The 24,268-nt window shown below is 37.5% G+C and overlaps 1 protein-coding gene across 1 annotated transcript in view; it reads right to left on the bottom strand.

The window, feature by feature from the left end:
• LOC145999077 (uncharacterized) overlaps positions 1 to 23,740 on the bottom strand; it is a 34,135-nt gene extending 10,395 nt beyond the window's left edge. Inside the window, exons 1-4 of the mRNA XM_083136054.1 lie at positions 23,329 to 23,740; positions 17,656 to 17,792; positions 15,086 to 15,613; positions 809 to 853 (exon numbers count right to left, since the gene is read on the bottom strand). Of these exons, the coding sequence (XP_082992180.1) occupies positions 809 to 853; positions 15,086 to 15,613; positions 17,656 to 17,792; positions 23,329 to 23,582 (964 nt within the window). The 5' untranslated portion in view covers positions 23,583 to 23,740. The remainder of the gene's footprint in view (positions 1 to 808; positions 854 to 15,085; positions 15,614 to 17,655; positions 17,793 to 23,328) is intronic.
• Between the last annotated feature and the right edge of the window lie 528 nt (positions 23,741 to 24,268).

Below are 24,268 nucleotides of genomic sequence, written 5' to 3'. Positions count from 1 at the left end.
ATGCTTTAGCACAGACTTCTACCCCTTTTTTGCATAATTTATGAGGATAATAATGTCTTTGATACTACTACTACTACTACTACTACTACTATTGGTAGTAGTAGTAGTAACCATTATTAATATTATTATTATTATTGATACATTTATCCTTGTACTTGCCCCCCCACCCTCAGACAAGAATTCGTGGTTGCACCTCCGGTATTATATTTTTCCGCAAATTGTGTCTGACAAAAATAATTTGAGTAATTAATTTGGCATAAACTGGGGGGATGTTCTACCTTTTGGGGGGGGGGGGAGTGCATCATGGGTCTTGGGGGGGATGGGCACCCCTGCCCTAAAGGTTGATTGATTTGGTTCATTTTACTTTGCTCTTCTGCCACTTTTGGTTAATTGTGAAGATGAGAATGAGTGATGATATGATGAAATCCACGAGGGAGATACAAAGAACCAGGTGGGTTTCGAACCTGGGACCATTCCCTAAAGAAGAGTGTTATCGCAGCTTGAAACATTTGGACACAAAGTAAAATTTAATTTATATGATCCCCTGAGAAAAACTCTCAATTTTATATTTGTAATTTTTCTAAAAATCTAAGCAACTCTTCCTTTCATTTAGTCATGATGGTATACATAAACATTTCTCTCGAGCAACAATGTAGTGCTGAAATTAAATTAGCCAAGTCTACAATGACATGGATAATCTGCTAAATTTATTTAAAGTTTTAAAACTAACTGAAATTTTATTGTTGATTAAATGCATTGTTTGTTTCAAGGCAGCTTCTAAAATAAACATATCTGATTATAAACTTACCACCATTGGTCTTTTCAGACTTTGGCGTTGACATCAGTTTTAAACCTGAAAGTAAAGAAGCACTATCTCAGAAATAACTTATGAAACAGGAAAGAATAAGTAAGAATTTCAAACAGTGGGTTACTTTTATAATGCTACTACAGTTATATATCAAAGTTTGTGGTGCACTTTCGAGTTCCAATCTGAAATTAATGCAAGTTTGTAGGTTAGAAAAAAAAAGATACAATGCATGTGTGAAACTATGCTTCAAATCATAAAAGTTTGTAGAGAAAAATATGATACAACATAACCTTTTGCTTACTGTTTCAGAATATTATGTTTAAAACAACTATCTTAAATAATATCAATTATCATAACATTGTGAATAGTCAATTCTGTAAATTACATATATAATGTGTGCACTTGTGTTCGGGGTCAAACTTTAAAAGAGAAAACTAGAAGCTGATAAATGAAAAAATATGATTATTTTCCTGTAGTTTACGGTTATTACAAGCATAAGAAAACAGTTTTTTCTTTGTGACGTTTCAGGAGAACACACGCTCCTTTCATCAGACATTTATTTTCATTTTGACTAAAGATACAGTTATAACAATGGTTAGTAATTTTTAAACAAAAAGAATCTGTTATATAATGGATGTTGTCAATGTTACATTGTTGTAATATAGCAACTTAACTGTGAAAAAAGCAGTCTATTTTTTTAAATTATGAATCCCAAATATCATCAGGTAATTCAAATTCATCATTGTTTTCACAAAGTCTCTTGATGTTTTCTGTTACATTAAATTTTAAAGATGGTGGCTTACTCCATTTGTGAAAAAGAAAACTCCACACTGGATCTATGTTACCATTTTCATTATTTAATTTATTCCAGTGTTCTTCTGCAATGAACGAGGCTTCCCAGACATTCAACTCTGTGTTTCCCGTTAATCTTTTTAAAACCCTTCTCTTTTTAATCAAATGCTTCTCTTCGATGATATGAGTTGACAAACCTGTTCTTGGGTTTAGATTTATAATGTCCAAATCATGTTCGTGCCATCTTATTGCCATTTTCCTTGCTGTTTGTCCCACATAATCTTTTGAACATGAACAACTTATATTATATATTCCTGTGGTTTCCACATCTGGTAGCGAGTTTCTCATTTTGAATTCATTAAATGTACATTCCAAACTTCTTGGTGATTTAAAAACAATTTTGAAATTAAAACTTCTAAAAATTTTTGCAATTTTATGTGAGAATCCCTTGTGGAATGGAATGCACACAAATTTCTTTTCAACAGATTTTTCATCTTTGTCTGTATTTCTCTTTTCCTTTAGTTTTCTTGCAACTTGTTTTTTGATTTGGTTTATTCTGTTAGTGTGAAAGCCATTTTCTTTTGCTATATTAAAGAGCCTTTCTTCTTCATTTTTGATATCCTCATTATTAGAACATAGTCTTTGTGCTCTCAGGAAAAAATTTAAAAATATGTTATCCATTGTTATACGCGAATGTTCTGATTTGGCATGGATGTATTTTTCCCCCGCTAATTTTTTTCTATGGACTGATGTTTGAATTATTGAGTCAGTTGTCTTAATTTGCAGATCAAGGAAAGAAATTACATTGTTATTCATGGGTTCGCAAGTGAATTTTATGCAACGATGTGATTCATTTAACGATTTAAATACGTCCATGATGGTGTTCTCATTTTTAGCAATAATTAGCACATCATCTACATATCTGATGTAGAGTTTGATATCCGCACCTATCGCATTAACAATTGGAGATTCTATGTAATGAAGAAAAATGCTGGAGATGATTCCGGATACTGGGTTTCCCATTGATAGACCATTATTTTGCTGATAGATTTTGCCATCAAATATAAAGTAATTGTAATTTGCACATACAGTAAACCATCGAACCATTTCCCATGATTCTACTGGGTTAACCTTCATCTCAATAAGCCATCTGTGTAATGCATCTGTGGCACCTTCTATTGGGACACTAGGATATAAATTTTCTACATCAAAACTTGCAATACGATACTCACTATTCCAAACAATATTTTTTAGTTTCTGTTTCACTTCATATGCATTTTTAACACTGAATGGTGTTTGTTGTTTAATTATAGCAAGTCTTTCAACTAAATATTTGGATAGTTTGTATGCAGGATGTGTGAAAGTTGCAATGATGGGTCGTATTGGAGTTCCAGGTTTGTGAGTTTTTGGTAGTCCAAAGGCAATCGGCAGGGTTGAATCTTTGACAATGAGTTTTTTCTTCATTTCTCTTGGTATCGTGATACTGCTTTCAATTACTTTCTTTACCTCATTTATTATTTTAGTTATAGGGTTTCGAGAGGTTTCTGTGAAATTGTTTAATTTGAAACATTCTTCCATTTTTTCTTTATAGTCCTTAATTCGGATAAGGACAGGTTTATTTTCCTTGTCCGATTTTATTAAGAAAATGTCGTTTTCTTTCAACCAGATCTTGAAACCATGAACTTTTTTCCCCAACCTTATATGCTCTTTCTCCCGTTCTGTGTATTTTGGACCTCTGTTAGTTCTTCTGTTGTATTCAAAACTTAAACGTTCATCAAGAGCATCATGTGTGAGACTTCGTAATTTTCTTTTTTCCTCCTCATCATCTAAGAAATTCAGTGCTTTCTCTATTGAAATCACGAAATCTTCCTTGTGTATATAAGCACTACCAACTGAAAATTTCATTCCGAATTGAAAAATTTCTATATACTCATCAGGTACCTCAATATCCGTAAGATTTATAAATAGTCTGTTGTCAATGTTCTTAGTTTCTATTTTACCAGTGACATTAACTGCTTCCCTTCTTTCATTGTTGTTGTATATAACTTGTTCTTCTTGAATTAGCTGGTAGAATTTCCTATCAAGTCTCCTTTCTGAAAGCTTGCTGTAGTGTTCTACAACTTGTTCTGTAGCTCTGTTTACTTTATCCCATATGAGTGGGTGCAAAGAATTTGACAATGTTATGTGGAGATCATATGTCTTTCGAGAAAGGCTGTCCAATTCTGAGTACGAGTCCCTGATTAGGCGTCCTATAATTACTAACCATTGTTATAACTGTATCTTTAGTCAAAATGAAAATAAATGTCTGATGAAAGGAGCGTGTGTTCTCCTGAAACGTCACAAAGAAAAAACTGTTTTCTTATGCTTGTAATAACCGTAAACTACAGGAAAATAATTCTATCATGCAAGCAATGCGTACATACAAGAAAAACTATGAAAAAATATGGGAAAGAAATAACAGAATATTCATCAGACTACTTCCCGGTTAGGTGCATTTTCATGCAACAATTGAAGACCTGCTTAACTCTGGCATCTCCAATTGTTGTCACAGGGTTAATCTCTTGTGAATGCATGGTGGTTCAGATCTCACTTTAAAAGGTACGGCAAGACCTGATTAGCCTAAATGAGCTAATTATTCTTACTATTATTGTTATTACTTGCTTTGTCAAATCGGTATCTTGCAAATCAATATTTCCATAAAATGCTGCAAAATACAGTGTGTACTTTATAAAATTACATCTACCACAGGATTCAAGTTGCAATTTCAGCATCACAAGTTATAAAAAAATAGAATAAATTAAAATCCTCTTTGTTTAGTTGTATGCTTTCCATTTGTTAAAATTAACAATTTGATTACTTGCAAATTCCACAATTCTCTAAGCACACACATGTATTAATCTAAAAGAACTATACCTGTTATTTGGTGAAAACGCCAATGATGTATGAAGTATCCAGCCTTTAATTTTGCAGTTAATAAGGATTTTATACCCAATTCAGTCTCCATGAAATCTTTAATAACTTGTATCTCTCAAAATAAGTTATGCAACAAACGAACATTTTCTACTTTTATTTCCCTGTGCCTCAATGTACGAGGCATGTCAGGAAAGTTAAGATACAACTGATATATATCTTAGGAAAAATATGTAAGACACAAGTTGACAACACTAACAGTGATCTTGATCCTTACTCTTTCTAGTAGCACGTTCATTCGCAGTGCTGTGCTGAGTCACATTTCACATGCCACCATTTCACAATGAATGTCCGCTGAACATTTGTCTTTTCCCTGAAGAAACCGCATCACAGCCCGCACTTTCTTTGTCGACGCAGCCATTTCAAGCTCATGAGACTCACACAAGACTCAGTGCAGCACTGTGAATGAATGCTACTGGAAAGAGTAAGGATCAAGGTTACTGTCAGTGTTGCCAACTTATGCCTTACACATTTTCCCTTAAGATATACAGGGTGGTCCAAAAGTATGTAGACAAGTGAATAAAAGTTGAATGACATACTGTTCCGCAAAACTAACACTGCAGGTTTGTAATAGGGGTGGGGAAAAATGTAATAGGGCATAAGACGATGGTCACCATCTTGAATTCAAGAATTAAACTTCAAAATTTTAAATAGGAATGGGGTGATATGAAATATCAAATCAGGCTAGAATTTCACGAGAAATGCAGTGGTGAAGGTTATTTCAACGTATCTTTAACTAGTGAAAAGTTACAAATGAATTATTGTACCAATTTGCTCCTTTTCGAGGTGTCAGAAAGAAGGATTAAAATGGCTCTAACGTGTCAGTAATGCATCGAGATTATACTGACGTCTAGGGAGAGAAGTTCGCATTGCACATAAATTTGATCACAGGGTTCAATTTTGTGACTGGTGTTTCAAACAATTACAGTGTGTTACACTGGAATGAAATGTCCTTCACAGTGACGAGGCTAATTTTTATGTTCATAACGAAGTTAATAAACAGAATATTCTATGTTTTTTATCTGATAACCCACATTGGACAGAAACTTTCTCACAACGTTCCCATAGCATTATGGTGCCCCATCCTGTTGAAAAAAAACCTCTGCAAAAGATACCTTCTTCCCTAACCTCACACCATACAACACCATTAACTTACCAACACTAACCATTTGGCTGTGATCTCTGCAGAATTTGTTTTCAGATAAAAATTTGCGAATATTCTGTTTATTAACTTCCTTATGAAAACATAAAAATTAGCCTCTCACTGGGAAGGAGATGATGTATTATTATGCTCTTCAGAGCCTGAAAAGCATTTTAATTTTGACATTTTGACTATAGAATTGAAATTTAATTTTTCGAGAAATTCGCACATTCCAGTAGAAGCATTACATTGTAATTGTTGGAAACAACCAGTCACAAAATTCAACCCTTCGGAAATATCTGTGATCAAAATCATGTGTAATGGCATGCAAACTTCTCCCCCTAGATGTCATTATGATCTTGATGCGTTACTGACACATTAGAGCCATGTTAATGTTTTTTTCTGACACCTCGAAAAAGAACAATGTGGTACAATAATTCATTCATAACTTTTAACTGGTTAAAAATAAGTCTAAATAATCTTCGCCACTGCATTTATTGTGAAATTCTAGCCTGATTTGATATATCATATCACCCGATTCCCATTTAAAATTTTGAAGTTGAATTCAAAATGGTAGGTTCCAAGATGGCAACCGTCATCATCATATGCCCTATAACATTTTCCCCCACCCCTATTACAAACCTGCAGTGTTAGTTTTGTGGTACAGTATGTCATTAAACTTTCATTCGGGTGTCTCCATACTTTTAGGACACCCTGTACATATGTTGTAGCTTTACTTTCCTGACACACCTCGTACTTGCATAACTTACAGCTTGCACATTATCTATGTACAATTATGATTTGAGATATTATTGTACTGTCACCAAGAAATTACCGATAATAGAGTTAGTGATAGATATTCTGAAATTCCTACAAGTTATCCTAAAAAATAACCTTTCATCGTGTTTGCTTCATTTTTCTACCCTTGTCTGACTTGTGTGCAAAAAAAAAAAAAAATGATATTAATTGTAGGAATTTTATAGTTCACTTTAATCATTTCATAACTATGGCAATTTTCATCCTTACTATACAAAATATAATCGAACATAATGCAAGAGGCAGAAAATTCCCACAAACTTTCTTCTTCTCCAATCACAAACCGGATTAAAACATGACAAAAAATTTCCACATTTCCACTAGAAGTATGTATGTCCAAAGTTTCAAATTCCTGCTCATCGAGGCACCACTATGTGCTTCAACAGTCAAACATAGTACTAAGTTATTTTAATGTGCCATTTTCTCAAAACTGTCTTCCAAGGACTTACACCACTTGTGATCTGAACACCTTATACAGAGTGTATGATAAGTGATGGTCATAAATGAAACAAGAGATACATCGCGTCAAACCCAGACGAAAGTTCCTCTTCCACTTTTCCAAGAGATGCTCAGTGTCGGAGCTGGACACCACCGAAAGTGTGGGAAAGTACAGTTCACACCTCTGTAGGACGAGTACTATGGCAGTTAGAAAGGCAGTTCCAAAAAAATCATAAAGGAATCTTATGCGCTCTACCAGAAATGCACCATGGGAGATCTGTGGGACCTAATGCGGAAGGGACTCCCCATAGTAAGAATACGTAAAAGGGGTATCTGAGGAATCAGGTGGACGTCAATTACATGATATCCAGATACCATTCACAATTACGGAAACAAGAAAGATGAAACCAGGATAATTTTAGCATGGTTGCGTTGCCGGAGGGGCAATGGGCAATGGGCATAGCAAGACTGACAGTAAATGCAAGCAAAATCCTCGTTGGCTGATGAATGTCATGGGAAAACATTGGAATGTGACGTCACATAGGAAACAGTTTCACGTATGATACACTTTACTTCACAGGTAGAACACTGTACAAGAAGTTACAAGAAGTGCTCAAAATGACTTCCATTCATTTCCACACAACAGCGCAACCGTCAGTGTAGTGAATTCTGCACTCTTTCCAATATCACAGGTGTATTTCATATTTGTGCCCATGCATCAATTACACGTTCCTCTAACTCGGCAACATTATCGACAGGAGAGCTGTTCACCGTGCTCTTCATGTGACCCCAAATACAAAAATCCAATGGATTTAAATCATGTGACCGTGGTGGCCACAATACAGGCCCTGCACGACCTATCCAGTGCCGACCATAGCGTCGTGTAAGGTGCCGCCGCACAGGTAAAGCAAAATGTGCTGGCGCCCCATCGTGCATGAACCACATACACAACCTCTGATGAAGGGGAACATCTTCCAGGAGGCATGGAAGATGATTACGCAGGATCTGAAGTTACCCATGACCATTGAGTTTGGGTGGCAGGATGTGAGGTCCCAATATGAAATCACCTACTAAACCCATCCACACATTCAAGGTGAAATGTAGCTGATGTCGTGACTCAAACATTTCAAGGGGATTTTCGTCACACCACACGTGAGTATTATGAAAGTTCACAATTCCATCACAAGTGAATCCAGCTTCATCTGTGAACAAAATGTCACCTAAAAAGCGTGGGTGTAATGCAAGTTTTTGCAGCATCCACTCACAAAACCTAACCATGGCCTCGCAATCCTCTTCTTGGAGACCTTGTACGTGTTGGAGATGGTACGGGTAGAGCAACAGGTGGTGTAAAACGCACCACACTGCCGTGAGAAACACCTCGCTCCTCCTAGTTGACGTCCCTGATGCTTCTTCAACGCGTTGTAAAATGCTTTCCTCTTCTTCCACTGTGATATGTGTTGGCTTACCGCTTCTTTATCCATATTCAAAACTCCCGTGTTCTCAGAGGCATTGGTGTAATCTTATGAACACATGACGATCAGGGTGCAATCAGCGAGGAAAAGCTTCCTGGTACAGGCGTGCAGCCTCCACTGCATTGCCGTCTGCTTTCCCGTAGAAGAAATGCATGTCCGCATATTCCTCATTACTGTACACACGCGGCCCCGGCGCCCACCCAGCGTCGAATAACATGGGTACCTGGGGGAAACCCTGGGGGGTAAAGGCGGTCAGGGGCGTGATGCTGATCACATCACCCCTACTCACGACCGGATCAAGAAAGTGTGGGGCGTTACCCCCACACCCCCTATACGCCTTCATGGCGTGGTGCTATGCACAGGGGCGCACTTTACTTTACTTTTTTTTTTTACGTTCCATTTGAACTGCGAAGTACATGCACTTCACTGACAGACACTGTTGTACATATTCAGTCTCTAACAGACACACTTACTGAACTACGTCTCAGTGTGCCTTCTAGCCTTGATGCAAGTCATGCTGCCCCAACGGTACGGATAGGAACAACGCAAATTACGTATTATGTAATACTATAGACTGTCTCAACCTTAAAAGTCGGTATGGAAGTAAATGGAGTACTTCCTTCTCTCTCCCTAATACATGAGTTTTCCCAATAGCTCTGTCCTCATCTACTACCGCTGGATTGCCAGATGTTACAAAATTTACAAAATGTAAAAGTCATAAATTTCAAACCGTCAAATCATTATCCTGTAGAGTTTTTATGCTCTATTTACTGACGGCATTATATAACCTCTCATAAATTCATATGATCTGAAATTTCCATAATTATGGAATTTTGCAAAACGCTTCATTTTTTCCTAGTAAATACGGTATGCGCCAAAATATACAGTACTGAAACTCGTGCACCTCGAATGCGCATGTGCGTTTGTCAATGGGGCATAGCTAAAGCCGCTCGTGTTCTCAGTAGTGAAAAGGAAGTTATAACTCGCTAATAGTGTGTATGTAGTGTTTCTTTCAGGATAAATCAACTCACAGATGACAACAATGTAATGTTCGTCTTTTAATTTCATTACTGTATATTTTGGCGCATACTGTACTTCAAAAGCCTTAAATATCAAACCGCTTGATCAACTTTGCCAGTATTTTTTCTATGGGATCTATAGTGTTTGTAGATATGATATTCTTCGCCTGAGTGAATTAATTTGCTTACAAAGAGAGTTATATATATATATATATATATATATATATATATCTGTTATATATATATATACACACATACATTAGATATTTTGTATAAATCATAAGACCGTAACACGAAAAAGTTGGCTAGCGAGAAACTTTTCGGTTTGTCGCGATAAACATGCAGACCAAGCGAGAAAAGTGTTGACCATTGTTTGAAGTTATTTTTAGAATGCATTGTTACTCCACAGCACCATTATTTATTGCAGAATCGTAGTTTGTTTACACAGGCTGTCTTGCGTATCAAATTCATTGTGTGCCACCGAGGTGAAAATTCTGTTGCAGGCAGGTGCACCGTTTCGTAGGAAGTGCAGTGTGCTGTGTGATAATTGTGGATTGCATGTAAGTTACATACTTTGATTAATAATGGATAGAGACGCTGGAAAAAGACACAGTATTGGTAAACTTCGAAGTAAAGAATGCATAATAGTTACACATATAATGGAAATGTAAAATAGTACTAAATAGTTACGTCGAAATACGTATTAACTTTTACATGCAAATCTTGAGGTAACTATCGTTTTTTTCCACAAAATGCATCAAATACATAGATTTTGAAGATTTCCTGTACGATATTAAGGAAGTAAATTTGTCACAATCATTAGCGTTAAGAGTGATTCGTGCACCTCCGTTTGTTGATCTGTCAACGCTGCGCTCCATTTAACCCATACTGACTTGTAAGGTTGAGAGGCACCATAGTAGAACACGTCGTACCTCTTACGTGATTCAAAGGCACCTACAGTATTAAGTACAGTGATTTCCAATAACATCATGTAACGTCGATTAGGGATGGTATAGAGACGAGACGATACTTTCCTTGATCTCGAGTTCGAAAGAGTGATCTCGTTCTCTGTCTCGTCTCATGCACTAGGTGGTCTCGTGCTCGGTGCCATCCCTAGTTTTGATTAACAATATGTACGTAGGTATTGTGCCTACATCCTGCAATAACACCAAAACACTACTGGGTCACAGTGTCCAAGTGGTAAAGTGTTCGGATTACCTTCAGTAGGTTGAGGGTTCAACTCCTGTAACCATCGGAAAACAAAATTAATTTTACCACTGTAGGTAATGGTATTGTTTCTTTCATCTTACGTATTATATTTTTTGTACGGGTGTTTCTTCCGTCACAAAGGTGGGATGGAGGTTTTTTCATAGGGCCCCCTCGACTCCCTTCACACATCATACTCTTTCCATCTTTTACAAACTACCAACCACAGCTAAACACTGTTTTCCCATGACATTCGCCAGCCAACGAAGATTTTGCTTGCATTTACTGTCGGTGTTGCTATGCCCATTGCCCCTCGAACAACGCAACCATGCTAAAATTATCCCGGTTTCATCTTTCTTGTTTCCGTAATTGTGAATGGTATCTGGATATCATGTAATTGACGTCCAACTGCTTCCTCAGATACCCCTTTCACGTATTCTTTCTACGGGGAACCCCATTTCCTATGGGGAGTCCCTTCCACATTAGGTCCCACACATCTCCCATGGTGCATTTCTGGTAGAGAGCATAAGATTCCTTTATGATTTCTTTGGAACAGCCTTTCTAACTGCAACTCGTCCTACAGAGGTGTGAACTGTACTTTCCCACACTTTCGGTGGTGTCTAACTCTGACACTGAGCATCTCTCGGAAAAGTGGAAGAGAAACTTTCGTTTGGGTTTGATGCACTGTATCTCTGGTTTTATTTATGACCATCACTTGATACACCACGTATATTGTTGATAACTTGAATACTAGTATCCCACCTTCACTGTAATCTTCCTCTAGTTTATAGTTGTTATAACTCTCACCACGAAAACAGTCAAGGTAAAAGCTCCCCTTGCCTCCTCCACACCCCTGGTCCACCAGGGTTGCCACACTTTTTCTAAGCTGCTCGGTCAATACTTCACGTGTTGTATGAATGCGGTTGATTTCGTTGGTTGAAATTGTTGCTCACTGGCAACACTGTAGGTGTTGTTCCTTCAGAAGTGCTACAAATAAAGTGTGTTCCCGGACTTTCTTGCATGGAAACCTATATCCCGCTCCGCGTCTGTAACAAAAGTGCAAAATACGGCCAATTTCATGTGCTGCGATCCCTGATAAACCAGGTGCATAGTGAAATCAGTGCTCTTACTGAAGTGTGTTACAAGTTGTGGTCCAGATTATACGAGTTTAGCAACCACATGGGTTGTTCAGACTTCGACGAAATCTTGCAGAGCAAGCTAGGAAAATTCACATACGACAAGCTCTTCACTCTCAAAAGAAAATTCTCTAGGCTTGGTGGAACCTGGAACTCATTCCCCCCAACCCCCACCCTCCCCCTGCATCTCACGAGCTAGACATCCGCCCAAATAAACTTATCGAATTGCGAATTCCCCAGTGAGTTTGAATGCATCCTAAAATTCAGCTTCAAGTTTGCACTACAGGAAAAGAAACCCACAATGCTGGACATCATAGCCTCTGTGGAAAAAGCCGCCTTCCTTGAAGAACACCTGCGTGCCCCCAAGCATCCACTTCATACCAGAGGAAGAAAAAAAACACACTAAACTATCTAGATCTCTCCAAAGCCAGGAAAAATGGCAAATTCAAGACCAATATATACAGAAAATCCAACTCCGGAACGCAATACATGCACAAACTTTCAGGTCACTCTGAACGGCAAAAAAAAAACAACATCTGGATCAACTTCTTCCAAAGGGCCATCAACCTCACCTCAGAACCCGAAGACCTGCAAACTGAATTTGAACATATCTCCCTTGGCATCAGCAATGGGTACAGCCGACTGCAACTCCAACTCCTGGACACTACCAAAACAAAAAAGATGAACCAGTCACACTCTCAGCAAGAAAAGACGGAAGGGAAATGGATCGGCCTCTCCTGACATCCTGACCTAACCAAAAAAATCCAAAACGTTATTTCCAGACAGTTTCAAGATAGCAGACCAGACCCCTCCTTCGAGAGCCTCCCACCTAACCCATTTCAAACGTTATTACACCGACCCCAATGCAAGAAGTGGTGTCTACATGATCACCTGCACATGTGGAAGCAGATATGTAGGGATGACAAACCGCCGGTTTGATGAAAGGCTCAAGGAGCATTATGCTGACCACAGGCTTGGGAAGAACAGGCCTTTCTTGCCACCTCATAGACGAAAACCATAGCATAAGCTCTTCTAAAATAATCATGCAAGCAAAATCCACACTAGAAAGGTTTTCAAAGGAAACCTGCACAATAGTGACCGTGCCCGCCGACCTCAACACCAATACCGGGGCCCTTAATAAAACCTGGCTTCTTACCATCAGGAGTATGCACACCTTTCCCAACCTGCTCTTTCCCTGTGACAAGAAACCAAGCACAGACCTCAAACGTTCGCAAAAAAGCCCGCCTGCGCACACGAGCAAACACCACCCTGCGAAAGCGAACGACAAGATCTGGAACCGCCTTGTGCAGCACCAAAACCCCGAGGCGCAGCAACAGAAGGTAGTTCTACACCCACACGAGAACGACAAAAAGTGAAATTATAACACCATTAAGCCTTGTTTCCATGATTATGAAAAACTAAATATGCTGACCAAGGCAGTAATTTATTTTATTAAAAACATAAACTAAAACGTAACGTTTCAACCTTCTAGCAAGGTCTTCATCAGACTCTGTATCAAGTACAAAAGTAACAAGATACACAAAAAGGGCATTATATATACACAAACGTTACTTTCTCCAGATTATTAGAAAGTTGTTAGGAACTTTCTAGCAGGTGGCTTTCACTTTCCAACTATACTCTCACCTAAAAGGCTAAACATAATTACTTTCATATAGAATGTGAAGAGATATTCATATAGAATATCTCACCCTCTTTTTCCTTCATTTTTCTCCCTTCTCCTCTCCTCTTTCTCTCTTGTCCTTTCCACTCTTTCTAACACCTTCTTCCATTCTTTGTTTAACTTCAGTCCCCCATTCCAGTTCATTATGTCTTCTTCACCTTTCTTCTCTATTTCCTTGGCTTCCTTCCATTTTCTCACTAGCATTCTCTTCTCCCTTCCTATCTGCTTAGCCTCATCCCACTCTATGTCATGTCCTGTTTCTCTCGAGTTTAAATATTGCATTTCTCTCTCTCTTAAGTCGTACATCATCCCTATGTTGTTTCAACCTGTCTTTCAGCCTTTTTTCGTTTCTCCTATGTACACACTCTGACATTCTTTACATTTCACTTCCTAGATAATCCCTTCCTCTTCCTCTTCTCTGTTCTCCTTTTCCTTGCTTGCATTCTTCGCTATTCCTAAGATGCTTCTCCCTCCCTTCCTGTAAGTTTTAATTCCCGCTTTCCTAAGTACTTTGCATATCTTTTCTGTGGTCTTCCCCATACTTCTTATTCCAAACCTTCTCTCCTCTTTTTCTTTCTCTTCCAATTCTCCCCTGCCAGTTTTCTTACTTCTTCTGTTTATGTCCAGTCTATCCTACCCTTTTTGTGTATCTTGTTACTTTTGTACTTGATACAGAGTCTGATGAAGACCTTGCTAGAAGGTTGAAACGTTACGTTTTAGTTTATGTTTTTAATAAAATAAATTACTGCCTTGGTCAGCATATTTAGTTTTTCAAAAAGTGAAAGTGCTGCCACAAGCACAAGAGAAAGAAGAAGGAACCACACCATCCGCAGCAAGACAGTTCGCGCCTGACGAAGCCACCAGACGAGTGCTGAAATAGATTGCTGAAAAAAACTTTCGCAGAAAAATGAATAGTAAGTGTATCAGAGTTAATTACTGTAGGTGGGTGGCATGACCTTGACTGGACTGTTTTTGTGGCAAAAGCTTTACAAGCATTGAAATAAGTTTCTTGAAGTAATGCTTCAGAGAAACTAAATCAGACATTTATGTATGTAAAATGAAAATATGTTGATTTGTCAAAGTGTGCATTTACTGGTGTTCTGGTAGGAAGGTCCCATATGTGATCTTGGCTGTTTTTGATAATAAAGGCCAAGTATATTTATAGTGAAAATGTAAAATGAGATATCAATAAGTGACAACCTGAACTAAATACCAAAATTATGCCTCTATTACTAACTTTGCTTATAAAGGTGTAAATGCATGCCCCATTGAAAATGTAGTCTCTGCATCAGCAAGAAGCATTCAACATTTCAGCACATTTTGACGTTTCTTCTGCTTCCCCCAGTTTGATGGATATTGGTGAATTGTGAAAAATGGGTAAGGCTGTGGTTTAAATAGCCAAAGACTTGAACCTAGTTAGCGGAGTAGTATTTAAAATATACTCAAATAAAAAAATATGTAATCCATCTTGACTTGTGAGCTTAGGTATAAAAAACACACACACACACAAAACCCTCTACAAAAATATTATGGTTTGTTATTCAAATTGGCATTCCACACAATTATGACACCAAGAGATTATTTTGCACTCACAAGCAATACTTACTCTCTTCCTGCATCCTTGCGAGAGTCTGAACATCACCTACATTTAACAGCCGGTTCGAAAAACTACTGTCCGAGGCACTGCTTAGCCGATCCTCTTCGCCACTATCGTAAACTAACCTCGCTTTCCGTTCATCCTTCACATCACATGCATCATTCACCGAGAAAGTACTGTTCAATACACCACTGGCATCCAATTTTGGTGACCTAGTACAGGCGGGTGAAATTGTTGCAATGGCACTACTGGGTTTACCAAAGGTCGTATTCAATACGGTACTTACAGGTTGTGCATTGTTTTTGGGAGAGTTTCGGTCTGCTACACTGAAAGTGCCATCGAAACCCTTCTTTGGGGACTGGGAGATCACAGAACTTTCACCATCACCTGGAGTAATCTCGCTTAACTCTCTGGATTCAAGTATTCTTGTAGTATTCCTACCATTCTCTTCACTTTCAAAATCATATAAGGCTGGTCTCAAACCTAATCTCTTCTTCGGTCTTGTGAATGTCCTAGTATCAATTTGACGCCTTGACCCTGAAGTAAAAAAGGAATTAGGGTTAATTAAAAAGCACAAACACAAGTACTTCACAACAATAGGATCAATCTATTCGATATTCTTTTTTTTTTAGTTTATAAAATTTATTATATTGTATAAGGGATGTATCTACAAAGAAAAATTGAACTTTTGTGGGGTAGCATTGACATTTAATGTAGCACTAAACATCACAAATAAACACACGGTTACAATAAAGTTAATTAATTTGAATGACAATTTTTCTTGAAGAGATTCTCTCAGGATATCAATCATCAAGTCAGTTTCAGATATGATTCCGAGCTTTTGAGAGCTAATGTCGCTGTCATCTTCAAGGATTGAAGAGAATCCCGAAAATGTGAAAGATAGGAAGCATACCTGGAACTGGCCTTGCGTATATTCCAAGAGAAAATCTTCATAATTCACTACATGGAAAGCTTCAAGAATGAAGTTTTTCTTGTCTACTGGAGAGGTAAGGACAGGTTGAGGGACCATCCACCCCATTCTACTATTCTAATATAGTTATTATGTATCAACTGTAGATACAAGGTGCAATAAAATGCTAATTTACTTGAATACAGTGCCAATTGGTACTTAGGTTGCTTCCTTGCTTATGGCACTGTCTATTGTTAAGTCTATCTTACACAAAGTTGCTGCCAAGGCACTGGAATCACTTATGCAACATCTGTTTGAACAGATGCACAGGCTGACCATCAGATTTACAAGTAAACTCCATGAACATTAGAAATAACGTGTTTGTCCTGAATATGGGGAATACTGTTGGGAAGGACTGTATGAGTTGAATGCAGTGTCAATTCTGGCTAACACTTTTGATCTACAAAGTAAAGGGAATGTTAACCAATGAAGATTATGCACCAAGAGTTCCGATTCTCATTTGAAGACAAACCAGGCATGGACATGTGACAAATCTTACTCATCACCAATTTCCAGTAGTTTTCTTTTATCGCTTCCAAAGCCGAAAACAACCTTGAAAGGGTGTTTTCAAACCATAGAGAAAATTCAACAACATGTGATAGGAAAAACCTGCATGCCACACTCCAACTAAAAGTGCTCAGGAGAGTTGAAAAACAATCTGGTGAAGGATACAGCAACTAACGGAAATGGTACCCTTGACCATCTGTACACCCTTGAGAAAGTGAAATACTTGCATGGTTTATGAAGATTTTGTTGTTTATAAATGTGTTCAGCTATTTTTAGCTTGTGGGAATGTGTTATTGAGAAGTAAAGTATGTTTGTTACCTTAGCATTTGACTTTATTGTGGAGCAGAACAGCCCAAAAGCTTCAGGCAAGTGAATATAGCACCCAAAACGACATTCCAAAACAGCAGTTATAATTTTACATTGTTGGGTTAGGATTGCTAGGTTTGGTACTGATAGTTATTTTCGACGTGTTCTTTCGCTATTTTAATGTGCATACTAACAGTTTTTACTAACAAAAAGCGACGATGTACTCCGAAATTGCAGGTTTTTACTTACATGGGTTATACTTTGGGATCAAATATCTCAGTTATTTGTGCTTTCCTAATGCTGGAACCACTTTTATATCACGTAAAGCATTGAAATCTGTCTATTAAAAAAAAAAAATCTACGTAATTCTCAAGGGGGTACAGTGGGTCAAGGAAACTACTTAGAAATTACCAAGAACATGGTAATTTCTGAACACTTCTCGAACATGTAGAATGAAGGTAAGGTATTGATTTTTCAATTTTGCTACTATGGTATTAGTGTGGAATGCAAGAGATTTTAGAAAAATTATAGTTCTTCAGAAAAGACAAGAGGGAAGCAGTCAAAAGGCATTTTCTGCAAATGACATTCACCATATTGACACAAGTCATTAAGATAAATATGAAGAAAATGGCTAAGATTAACTGGTGAACCATAATTTCAAATCTGTGATATTTGCTACAAAAGCATCTCTTCAAATAAAATTCTGAATGCATAGGTATAAAATTTTCTATCAATCATTTAAGTGGCTGATATATTAAGTATCTCCATTTAATCAGAATAAAAATAAAGCACTTACCTCTTTCTATTTCCTCCAGTTTGCTTACTAAACTTTCACGTACTCTCTGAATCTCAGAATCTTCATCTTTTGTGAGCCATTCGTACAAATCAAATTTCTTCTCGGACCCTGCATCAGTATGCGAAGGTGCATATAAACTGCATGAGAACAACACAATTAACATATATTTCTTAAAAATACATAATATCACTAAATATGTCCGACTTGAAACTCACTCTACATGTATTCAGATATTATATCAATTCTTCCTTCTTTATACTAAATTAAATAGTCATGAAATAAAACTAATAGGTGTACAGAATATTCACTCAAAACTCCCTTATTTTTATTCATTACCACTGGAAAACTATGGTGCTTGAAGTTTAAGGAAGCTTTCAAATCGAAGTGAGGGGATTTCACACTGAAGTAACAAGCGACATGCATACCTCCAGTTTGTAAAAAACCACTCTCTACACGTGTATGACCACTAGACCAAGGTGACGAGTGACATGGGCAACTTGTCATCTCACATCGAAACGAAAGGATGCATTTATTTCAGAAAGTTTGTTACCCAAGTAACATATTGCTCCACACCTGCAACTTCAGTCCAAAAAGTTCCCTTCAAATGAATCAGTGGGAAAATGCAATTCATAATATTTATTGGGAGGAGGAGGCCGTACACTTCAATGTGTACTTCTCTGCAGGTAGCATGAACAATTCCAACTTATAAGTATTCAAGTTGGCTGCTTTGAAATAATGCACATCTTCAACAATTTTCATTCCATTGTAGATTTGTAAAAATGTAAAGTGTTGTGTTAGTGCATTAAAGTTGCCATTTTCTTCCACCTAACAAGAATAACAGCTTCTTATTCTTTATTTTGTACATATTTCTTTCCTTTATTGTTAATCAATTTCTCATATTCTTACTGGTTACACTAATCTGTTCATAATTTAAGAATAGCCCATATTCATGAAACATCGCGGATCATGGCCATGCAGTCTAAGCCATCATGCTTTGGGCTATGGCTATGGGACATGCACAGGTTCGGGCCTCCTGGGGGAAGTGTAACAAGTTTTCTCCTGAGATTTTGACCTGTGTATGACCGGTGGCCACCCACCATCATGAGGAAATTGGGGAGCTACGAATGAGTAGCATAACCCGGTCATGAAAACCTACAACAATGACTGGGGGTTAGTCGTGCTGACCACATGCCACCCCATAACTAGTTACATGATCTCCCACCTAGGGTGAGTGAATGTGTGGGGTCAGGTGGAAATGAGTCCGGCAGTCCGTAGGTAGGCCCGGGCCCTCAATGGCCTGTTGCACCACGGGTTATTTATTATATTCATAAAACTGGGAAATTATGGAACTAGCCTTGGGAACTTGAAAAAACCATCAGTTCTGCAGATATCTATTCCTGAAACTGTAAATCTCAGCTGTTGAGACCTTATCTTGCTATAAATGACACTGTGCATGAAAACTATGGACAGATTAATGAGGAGTGTACAAGACTTTCAAAAGTAACAATAAATCACCAGTTAGCACAGAGTGGGGGGCCAGTGACCAAGCAAAAACTAAAAGAATTTCCTATTCAGTGATAGATTTTGATGCTTTTTGTGTAATGTAATATTTGTTTCAAGACAAGGAAACCACAAATAACATATATTTGGTTCAAAATGTAACTCACATAAGTGAAATACCTCATATCCTGAAGTTCGTTCCCTGTTGTTTTCTTTAAATATTTGTAGAGACAAAGAGAAAAAAACATGCTAACAGAATGAAACCAAACAAAAATTTCAGTCAAACTGCTAACATCAAACTTTACACTCCTTTTCTCATAAGTAGAACCCCTATGAGAAAAGGTTGCATTTCTCCTACTGGTACAGACGGGAAATAAAAGAAAAATACAGAAAAATTAACAAACTTAAGTAGCATTATCTGAGCTTGACAGAATCATGATCTTTTCTTTTCCCAAAGCAACATTAGTCCCGAAAACAAGTTTCTTCATATAGTAGAAGGCAGATGGGTCCTAATTTAAAAAATGGGTGTCAAATAAAGCTACTTTGCTAGGAAAACTATTAAATACTGTGAATCCAGGAATCACCATCTACTTATTGTTGCACTTTTCTAACTCATTATTGCTTACAAAGCGGATTGAAAAAAAGTCCCAAACTAAAAAGGCCACATTTTTTTTATGTTCTGACCAAACCTATAGCTGAGAGCAGTGTACCAACCACTGGCAATATCTCCACAGAATATGAAATATGCTGGTATTTAAGTACATTTTATTTTTATTATTGTTGTTGTAGAGATTACTTTTCGCAAAAACATAAACCCACTATAGCGTGGACAGCATATATAAAAATTCGATCAAAAGGGGAACCTACATAACGTAGGGTGACCAGACATACTCTTTTTAAGAGTAAGTATTATTCTCTTTTAGAGGTTAATAGCCTATACTCTTATAGTCTTTTCAATTTGCAAAAATCCCCAAATATACTCTTTTCCTTGCTATATAATTGCATTCATTATTTTACGTGTAAAAATGCGTTAAAATCCACAGAACGGAAAACACATTGCAAGTGGTTGCAACGTCGCACCCTGTGTTGAGACCTCTCTTGCCCAGCAGATGAGAATCAAAGCAGCTGCTCTGTGTAATCTGTGAGTAAGATGCCCGGCAGGAGGAAATCTGGCATCGCTGCTCTCTGCCCTCAGTTTCTTCATTTTTACAGAAGAAACTACTTACGGAAATGAGTTTCTGTAGCATTTTGAAAGTTCATGGAGGTATTTTCTCATCGTAGAATGCTGCACAACAAGAAACAAGCACTTTTGATATAATAAACTTGCATTTTGTGCAAAGCGACAATATTATGCCGTTGTTTCCATTATGTACCTGCAGATGGCACAAGCGTCGAAAGTCACGCAGTCTCGCCAGTTTTTTCAAATGTGCTTTTTATGAGAATTTCTTTTAACTATACTTATCTAACCTTGCCGGAAATGGTCCATGGGGATATCGTGAATGGTTTTTGGGGCTATCCGTCAATGGTTCGTGGGGTTATCGTGAATGGTTTTTGGGGCTATCCGTCAATGGTTCGTGGGGCTATCATGAATGGTTTTTGGAGCTTATCGTGAATGATTTTTGGGGCTATCCGTCAATGGTTTGTGATGACATAATGAACACGAAAGTAGGTATTTTTTGGTTAAGAAGGTTGAAACACTGCATACCCACTCCAAATCGACAAACACAAGCATGACGCACGATGATCCACAGCTGTGCGTGCCATATTGTATGTTCCACAACAGAAGAAAGGAACCAAAAGAATTACTCGTAATGTGAAAAATCGATGTTCTTTTCATGTAAAAATCATAAGGGCACCTTCAACTATGTTCCGCAATACACAATTCGTAAGTACGAACCATGAGAAACACAAAACATCAGATTTTAATGTTTCTCCGATATAACGAACTGTTACCCTTAATTTCATTGGAACTTCTATGGTCGTACCACAATGTAAAACATAACCACTCCTTCAGAAGTATGGATTGCACTAGTAAATTGTTAAATTCAACAGCAAATAAAAAAAAATTGCATGTGCCACACTAAAACCCAAGCTTTAATAAGTTTTTTTAAGTTTTGAAGCTGACACTGATATTCATATTAAAACATGCCTTTTGAAAATTCATAGCTTACCCAATGAAACCGTATCAAGTGTATTGATGGATACAGTAAGTAAGTCAATATGGTTTGGTCCTGGCCTGGGCATGGTTATTTGTGAGTGTCCATTCATCAATTTCATCATATCATCACTCATCCCAATCTTCGCAGATTGGCCAAAAGTGGCACAAAAGGAGAAGTGGTACTAGTTTACTATCCTTCGGACAGATTTCTACAGAAGAAACTACTTACCGTAATAAGTTCCTGTAGTATTGTCTAACATCTGGAAGGTGTTTTGTGTGATGTGGGAATGTTTCATAGCGGAAATTCAACCATTGACGCATAGCCCCACAAACCGTTTCCGGTAAGGTTAGGTTAGGTAGGGTCACAATAGGTTACAATAGTTAAAAATTGGTTTCGAAAAAAATATGCGTAGCCCCACACACCATTCTCGCATAGCCCCACAAACCATTTGCGGAAACGTACGTTCTTCAGTTACAAATACACTTTTTTTAAAATAAAAAAAATTGATCAAAAAAACGTGAATACACGTTAAAAAATGATACACGAAGAAGATAGGTAAGTAGAAATGTCAATAATTGACGAAACTCAGAAGTTATAGGTGTCCGAAGGATAGTAAACATTTACCAAAATTTTGCCTATTGGTTGTGGGGCTCACATTCTACATAATGCAATTTCTGTACCTTGTGCGAAAATAATACCCATAGATGTTGAGAACTGGGTTTTCAAAATATACAATCATTTTAGTAATTTTATTGAGAGAACAGAAAATTTGAAAAGTTTCTGTGAATTTATTGGGTGTCATTATGAGGATCTTTTATACCACTCAAAGACAAGATTCCTCTCTTTACTTCCTTGTGTAGAGAAAATTATACGTCAGTATGAAGCGATAAATGCCTATTTTTTGAGTGAGGAAAATGGCCCAATTGCTAGTCAATTTTTTCAAGATGATACAAGTGAACTGTGGCTATATTTCCTGCATGCACAGCTACTCCTGTTTAATGGTACTATTTTAAAAATTGAAAGGTGTTATATAACAGCAATTGAAATTTCTGTTCAATATTTTCAAAAGGGAGAGGAAAGAAGAGAACTTCTGCAGAAATACAGGGACAGAATAGAACAGAACTTTTTCCATTCTCAGCAACAAGTTTACTTATGAAACTTGTAAAAGAAGGGAGTATGAAGGATGAATATGCATACTCTGTTTCAAATAGGTTTTATTGTGTAGTGGTAAAATACTTAGAAACATGGTCACTTCGTTTCTTTGAAGACGTCAACAAACTGAGGCATTTACTCCTTGACTCAAGAATTTACTATGAACAACTTCAAGAGTCATTTTCATATTTCCATCAACAAGCAAAACATATTTCAAATTCATTGGAATTTAATGATAATGATATTTTTGACACTTACTGTGAAATTTCAAAACCCCTTGAAGATTGGGGGGATAGAAAAGAAACAATGAGGGGTAAGTGGAGGTCAGTGTACAAAGATTTAGTACAGGCTGGGTCAAATTTAAAAGTGATTGTGCCTCATAAAATTCTTGTTTAACCTGCCTGGTACAAATGTTGATTGTGAAAGACACTTCAGTGTTATTAAAACTTATTGGCGAGAGGAAAAAAGTATACTCCTGGTGTCAACACTCCAACAAGTAATGATAACGTTTAGTAGAAGTAACATGTATGAAGTGACCTCTCATTATTTGCTCTATGCTGCAGATATATGAGGGGCAAGGTCCACGCCCAAAAAGAGAAAAACAATCATAAAACCGCGATATTCCAACTGCTACTTGCTTGCTTACAATGAAACTGGAGAAGCAAGCAATAAAATTAGCAATTAATCATTACAAAATGGGAGCAAACAACTCAATACTTGTACATTTTTTAGCAACAGGTATCATTAATACATCTGAAATTAGAGTTTAATTCCAATTCTATTTTTTGCATTAGCTGTTGACAGGTAAACGGTTTTTAGGTTATACTACGTCACAGCAGATTAGTACAAATGTCGTCCTTACCATGATTCTTCATCAGACCAATTTTCCTTACTCAGGTCCAGTATTTCGTCTTCAGTTCGTTCGTTTTCAGCACTGATCTTTTTCTCACCGATTTCGCTTGTTCCAGTGCCGCAAATTAGACGAGTTTCGATAACTCCGTTTCTCGTATTTTGTTGCGTTCGAAGCATTTCATTTTGAAGTTCCAGCTTTCTCACCATGTCCTGCAACTTCTTCACTTCATCATTCGGATTTAATACACTATTTACTTCTTCCATCTTGATAATTTCATGCAAATTTGCACAGAAGTAGACGTACAAATCATAAAATATAAATATAATTTTGACTCCCCTTTCTTTCCTTCCCTACGTTGTCATACTCCCACCACAGAATGTGCATTAAGATCTTTGACTCAGAACACTCTTCAAGACAACCGAGCAACCGAACCGTGAGCCGCCGTGAGCGTTGGCAATGAGCAATTCTTCTTGCGCAGATGACAGCCGAAAAGCTGTAGATAAAATGTAAAAGCTGAAAGACGGAAATAAATGTTCTGAACGTTTTTTCGGTGGAATATAAATCAGTATTTGTTTCTATATATTTTACTCAATTTAATAAATGTATTCCAATAGCGAGTAGATTGTTACTATTATTTTTCCACTCATCTGCCGCGGTAGCTCAGGCGTTAGGGCGTCTGACTACGATGCGAGAGACCGAGTTCGATTCCAGGCGGGAATTAATCGGAATTTTTTCCCCACCTGTTCAAGCGGCCAGGGACGGTGGTGCTAATCACATCACACCCACCTTCGGTCCTGATCAAGAAAGTGTGGGGCCCTAACGCGACATCCCCTATACGCCTTCATGGCGTGGTGCAAAGCACAGGGGAACACTTTACTTATTTTTCTTGTCGCTTATTTTATTATTATTACTATTACCTTTCTTCTTGTAATATTTTATCGGAAGGAAC

The sequence above is a fragment of the Lepisma saccharinum genome, chromosome 1, assembly GCF_977018435.1.
Source record: "Lepisma saccharinum chromosome 1, izLepSacc3.1, whole genome shotgun sequence".
NCBI classification, from domain to species: domain Eukaryota; kingdom Metazoa; phylum Arthropoda; class Insecta; order Zygentoma; family Lepismatidae; genus Lepisma; species Lepisma saccharinum.
Note: the sequence above shows the minus strand (reverse complement) of the source record. Positions and strands in the feature narration are given on the sequence as shown.